This window comes from Vigna umbellata, chromosome 5, assembly GCF_029865625.1.
Source record: "Vigna umbellata cultivar VRB3 chromosome 5, Vumbellata_1.0, whole genome shotgun sequence".
Lineage (NCBI taxonomy): Eukaryota > Viridiplantae > Streptophyta > Magnoliopsida > Fabales > Fabaceae > Vigna > Vigna umbellata.
The window spans coordinates 55,199,830-55,206,413 of NC_142169.1; the positions used below are offsets into that span (position 1 = coordinate 55,199,830).

The window sequence follows — 6,584 nt, forward strand, 5'->3', positions numbered from 1 at the left end:
AAGTTAATAATAAATTTCTGTATGATATTGTGAAACCATAATATTTTCAACAAACAACAACTCATAAAAACTTTATATAATAATATAAAATAAAAGTTTATATTTTTACTAAGTTTTATATAATTTTTGGTTCAATTTTTTTTGACTTGTGTTAAAGTTAAACCATAATTATTACTATATTTTTACTAAGTTTTATACATGCACTATATAAATTAATATATTTTTAATTCAACATTATTAAATAATAAATTATATTGAAACCATTTGATTACAGAAAATCGTTTAAGAATTTTATGTTTAATAAATTCATATTTTAATTATTATGTTTAATAAATATTATATTTAATAGCACAATAATCAATATTAAATATAAATATTTATTACTATATTTATAAAATTGCTAAATTAAAAGTACTCAAAACTACATTAACATTTTATGTAATAAATATTATTAGTCTGAAATATTGCTTAAATTATTAAATGTAATTATATATATAAGAAATATTAAAAACGGTTTGGTTTATTTATTTAATTAGTAATATGTAATTTGATCTTTCGGGAAGTGAAAAAGTTTTGGAATAAAATACAAATTCTTTATTATAATTATATTTCTTAAACTAAATGTTATTTTTAAAATAAGAATAATTAAACTATAGAAAAGAAAAAAAAAAAAAACAAGCGACTCTTTGTTAAATCCAAGTCATCTTTTCGTAGAAGTTTTTCCCTTATTTAATAGGAGACCCAATTGATTATAAAAGGATGGGTTTGACTAAAATTGAAACAATTGATAGGGTTTTGAATAAATATTTTATCTAAAAAGTGGTTAATAACATCATATCAATTATATCCAAGTATTGTTGAATTTCTCAATACAACAGTTGTTGATTTTATTTAGTTTCCTGCAATAAATATTTTTTGCAAATAAATACAAATATTTTTTGATATATTTATAAAAATTTTAAACTAAAAATAATCAAAACTACGTTAATATTTTTATATAATAGATATTATTAGTCTGAAATATTAATTACATTATTAAATGTAATTATATATAATAAATATTAAAAATGGTTTATCTATTTTTATTTAGTAATATTAAATTTGATCCTTACAAACTCAAACATAATAAGTAAGTTTTTCATAAAATTAAAACCTAACAGACAGGGTTTTGAATAAACATTTTATCTAAAAAGTGGTAAATAACACAGCAGTTAAAACTGTTAATTTTATTTAGTTACCTGTTAGCAGTGAATATTTCAGAATCCTTATTTATCATTTTTGTCTGTTTTTCTTCACTTGTTCTTGTCATGTTACGGTAAGTTTGCAGCATTTGGGGAAAAAATTTCTGGGAATTAACCAAAGGGTCCATGTTCAGAGAAGAAGGACCAACCTCTTTCAAAAGTCACATTTTATGTGAAAATTTTCTCAGCTCACATTACAAAGTTTTACTGAAAATTATTAAAAAACATAGTTCCAATAATGATGCCTCTACGGTCCATATTGTCAGGTTGTGAACTTGTATGGTAGCCATAGCATAGAGACTATCATCCTGATCCTCAAGTCTGGGATGGTTATAAAATGGTCTAATCTTGTGAACTCTCTTACACAAAAGATTCCTCTCAGCCAAATACTGCATCAGTTCATCAGAATCATGAGGGTTACACAGAGTTACAAGTTTCTGCAAAGAGAGTAACATGTTTGCTTCTGTGACTTTTCATTGTCTCATCCTCTGAAATCAGCTTGGTAAGTCCCTGAACTTGTAGAAAGTAGAAGCATTCATTAGCTGTTAGGATGATGAAACATATGATATTTCATTCATTCATTCATTCATTCATTCACACTCAGGGAAAGAAACTTCAACACTAGATGTGACTCAACTGAAAAAAGATGTTGCTTTTACTTCAATGATTCTGTGTACTCTGCAATCAGAAAGAGAAATCTAAAATAGTGTGTGTTGTTGTTCCTTGAGGTGAAAGATGCTGGACGTAAGTGGCCTAAGTTAAGATAGAGAAGTTGAAATGAACTTCCATTACAGCATGGGACAAATTTGATGTGTGAGTGTGACCATGATCTGAAACTAATGGTGTTCTTTCAATTCAAAAGTCAGCAAAAACATGGTTTTCAACTTTTCACCACCACTTGGTCTTTTTGAAGAACACCCTACAACCTTCCAACTTGACTTCTCTGGTCCACAGATTCTGAATCTTTTTTACTGTTTAGAGATCACAGTGTAAGAGTTAAAAAGTAACAAATAAAAGGGTTCATAAAAAATTCCTTGGTGAGTATGACTTCTGATTCCTCAATTATTATGGTTATATAAGGCTGCCTTACCAAAAACCTTATTTAATAATTAGCTTGTAATCACACATCATGAAGCATCTAAGAAGCTACGTAAGCCTTAGCATCTTTTCCTCCTTTTCCCTCCAAGCCTATAACTATATTCAACCCAATCTGCATTGGACCAAGTGTGGAAAGACATTTTCCCTAGCTTCCTCGTTGCCTAGAAAGCAGGTAATGTAATTTGTTCTACACAAGCTAGTTAGGTAAGGCAACACATCCTCAAAAGTTTAAGTCTGATTTTGCATTATTGATTACTCTGCCTACACTGACACACTGTCAAAAGGCAAGCCATTCATGCACATGTTCATTAGCAGAATTAAGATTAATTTAAACTGTTTCAGCAACTTATCATGTGCTTGATGCTCTATAATGCAACTAACTTTGGTAGATTTGGCTAATCACTTCCACATAAAGGAAAAATTATGCACTTTCCCAAGATATATACTCACTTTGATTTCAAGTAGATGCAGCACTGTTTGTCTTTGTTTTTGTTAGTTTAAGCCTTTAAACTGTTTAACATGCAGTAATCTTCATAAGCTTGCATTGAATTGGATGCTGTGACAAATATGGATGGGAAAAGCTCTCTACAAATAACTAGAAGTGGTACGGGTGATTATGATGATGATGGACATGCTAAAAGAACTGGTAAAGTTCTCTAGGACCCAAGCTAATCCATTTTGATGTATTCTTGAATTTGAATCTTAAATTTTAATCCTTCCATGTTCTGGCAGGGAATTTGAAGAGTGCTGTAGCTCATATCATTACTGCTGTTATTGGTTCTGGTGTTCTTTCTCTTGCATGGAGCACTTCTCAGTTAGGGTGGATTGGAGGGCCAATTGCCCTGCTTTGTTGTGCAATTGTCACCTATATTTCTTCATTCCTTCTGTCTGATTGCTACAGAACTCCTGATCCTGTAACTGGGAAAAGAAACTACTCTTACATGGATGCTGTTAGAACTTATCTTGGTAGTAACACATTGAACTCTTTCTCATGTGCTTCTACTATAATTCAAGTTAAAAATAGACAGATAGATAGATAGATAGACTTTAAATGAACTGCAATGAAAACTGAAATGTCTAATTGTGTTTATTGTTATTCAGGTATTAAAAGAACATGGATAGCTGGCTTCCTTCAATTTTTGACTTTATATGGGACTGGTATTGCATATGTTCTAACCACAGCAACATGTCTGGGGTACTTTCCTCATGAAATGAGAAAACCAACTTTGTTTTTCTGCTGTAGCCATATAAGCCTATGAATCATGTCCATTCATTCTACTGCACAGGGCAATTCTGGAATCAAATTGTTTTCACAAGAAAGGGCATCAAGCTCCTTGTCATTTTGAGGGGAACATGTATATGGTGATGTTTGGAGTTGTTCAAATTGTAATGTCATTCATACCAGATCTCCATAACATGGAATGGGTTTCAGTTGTTGCCGCAATCATGTCCTTTACATACTCATTCATTGGACTAGGACTTGGCATAGCAACAGTCATAAGTAAGATTCATCTTCAATCAACTTTTGACAGTTTAATGTTCTTATTTTAGTTCAGATAGTTTTCTTTTTCTTCTTTCTCATTTCAAGTCTCCTGACAAGGAAAAAACTTTACAGTTCTCTAGATGTTGGTGCTATTGGAATTTCATCTCCATAACTTTGTATAATCTTTATTGGAAAACAACACTAATAACAACTAAGAAATTGTATTAAGCTTTGAAAGAAAACTATTAGTCCTAAATCCATATCATGCTATTGCTACATTGGTTCTTAGGATTTTGGTTACACCTTGCAGAAAATGGAAGAATTATGGGGAGTTTGTCAGGAATACCAACTGATACAGTTGCTGACAAATTTTGGGCAGTCTTCCAAGCACTTGGTGACATTGCCTTTGCCTATCCATACTCAATTCTCCTTCTTGAGATTCAGGTAACTTATTATTTCATGCATCTTCAAATTGGGTGTGTTGAGGGTTACATAAGACAAAGATTACAATTTACAGCCGAAACAAGGTTTTGAATTTGTATTTTTTTGACTGAAGGACACTTTAGAGTCTCCTCCACCAGAAAACCAGACCATGAAAAAGGCCTCAATGGTTGCAATCTTCATTACAACATTCTTCTACCTGTGCTGTGGATGCTTTGGATATGCAGCTTTTGGAAATCACACACCAGGAAATCTCTTGACAGGCCTTTTGAACGGGTCTGGATTTTATGAGCCTTTCTGGCTTGTTGACCTTGCTAATGTTTGCATCATTATTCATTTGATTGGAGGATATCAGGTAATACTAACGTTCCATATCAAAAACAAAATGTCACAGAAACAACATATTCCTTCTTATTCATTGCACATGAGATGATCTTTCTGTGTTTGCCTAATGTCCAAAAAGCATTAAAGATTCACAATTCCAACAGTGTAATAAGAAAAGCACAAACAAACAAATAACATCAGAAGGGACAAGTCATCTGACATAAACATGTGCTTCTTTACAGAAACCAATCCATGCTATGCTTTTTAACTTCATCTGTAACCATACAAAACTGTGTTTGGATTTTAACTTATTTTAATCCGTCACTGAATTGAAATATTTTTCCCTTTGTCTGTTTGTATATGACCTATTCTGAATAAAGATGATACAATTAAACTACTGATAGAAAAACATTTTTTTTCGAGACTTGCAATTTGATTTGTTTATACATTCAAGCTTTCAAGTATAAAGAATAAATAATAGTTCTGTTTAAATCAAATCATTCATAATCTTCCATCATTCCAACCATGATCTTGCATCTTTAAAATCATAAAACATATAACAGAAACGTGAATCCACCATATAGTGAGTGAGATAAACCTGCAAAACAGTGTAACTCTCCAATAGAGAGAATAAATCCACTTTCTTTTCTTACTTTACACGTTTTCTAAATTCAAAAAGAGTGAAAGTCTTCGATTCAAAGCTTTGGTATCAACATATATTATATTCTTTCATGTCACCCAACTCATCATGTGTGTGCTTTCTTCTCAGGTTTACAGTCAACCTATATTCAGTACTGCTGATAGATGGGCTTCAAGAAGATTCCCCAACAGTGGGTTTGTGAACAATTTCTACAAAGTGAAACTGCCTTTAGTTCCTGGTTTTCAGCTAAACCTTTTCAGGTTCTGTTTTAGAACAATCTATGTGATTACAACAGTTGGTGTTGCAATCTTGTTTCCTTACTTCAACGCAATTCTAGGAGTGTTAGGAGCCATAAACTTCTGGCCATTGGCTATATACTTCCCTGTAGAGATGTACTTTGTGCAGCACAAAGTTCCAGCTTGGAGTAGAAAATGGATTGTTCTAAGAACATTCAGCTTTGCATGTTTTCTTGTCAGTGTAATGGGGTTAGTTGGGTCAGTTGTTGGCATTGTAAAAGAAAAATTGAGCTGAAAATTTCAGTCACTCTCTTTAGTACAATGCTTACTATATTTGAGTTCATAGATTGGTGATGCTTTTCTAATGTTTCATGTAAAAAGGTTTAAAGTTGATGATGATGGTAGTGTTATTCAGAGATATAGATAGAGAATGAGCAATTGTGGGCAATGTGTGAAAGTGAATAAAGTGGTACTACTCATTGGAATAATACAAGTTTTGTTGATGCAGAACTCCCTTTTTAGGATAGTTCTAACAAATTTGTACTTTGATGTTAATATACTTGTACTTCAAGAAAAAAAGATTATATTAATTCATGACTTAATGATTACTAATTTTATGTGTTCCTATCTCAATTATTGCAGTACTCTTTGTGAAAATTTAAAATTTTGTCAAGATTTTGTTTTAAATGATTCTAAAAAATAAACATGTCATTGATTTTTGTAGTATTTTATTGAAAAATACATCCAATTTTTTTATTTATTGATAGAATAAATGTATTCCCTTAATGATACATACAAATTAAACTTAAAATAGATCTAAATATATCTAATGCTCTTAAAATTATTAAATTTTGATTGTTCTTCTTATAAAAAAATTTAGTTTTATAAAATTTTGAAAACACTATTTTCAATATGTATTTACTTTTTCTAAACAAATTTTATTTAATTCTTATATTTCTAAATTTTCATTTTTTAAATTTCTAATATTTATTTAGAATAAATTAATGACATTTATTTCAAGAACCTTACAGATTCTTTTTTGTGTAACACATATCAACTTATTACAATATTAATATGGGTAACTTTAAATTATTGTCTAGTTTTTTTCTTCACGTATAACT

At 30.4% G+C, this 6,584-nt stretch overlaps 1 protein-coding gene across 3 annotated transcripts; it reads left to right on the forward strand.

Annotated features, from left to right (window-relative positions):
* Positions 1-1,551: 1,551 nt before the first annotated feature.
* On the forward strand, positions 1,552-5,973 carry LOC124831182 (putative amino acid permease 7). 3 transcript variants are annotated; one of them, XM_047305090.2, is made up of 8 exons: positions 1,552-1,743; positions 2,865-2,985; positions 3,072-3,305; positions 3,441-3,534; positions 3,626-3,840; positions 4,133-4,266; positions 4,379-4,618; positions 5,357-5,973. In XM_047305090.2, exons 2-8 carry the CDS (start codon positions 2,907-2,909, stop codon positions 5,756-5,758), a joined length of 1,398 nt encoding a protein of 465 aa, XP_047161046.1. In that variant the 5' UTR covers positions 1,552-1,743; positions 2,865-2,906; the 3' UTR covers positions 5,759-5,973. The 3 variants fall into 3 exon arrangements, with proteins under 3 accessions (XP_047161046.1, XP_047161047.1, XP_047161048.1); XM_047305091.2 differs by lacking the exon at positions 1,552-1,743 and adding an exon at positions 2,353-2,511; XM_047305092.2 differs by lacking the exon at positions 1,552-1,743 and adding an exon at positions 2,383-2,543.
* The last annotated feature ends 611 nt before the right edge of the window (positions 5,974-6,584 follow it).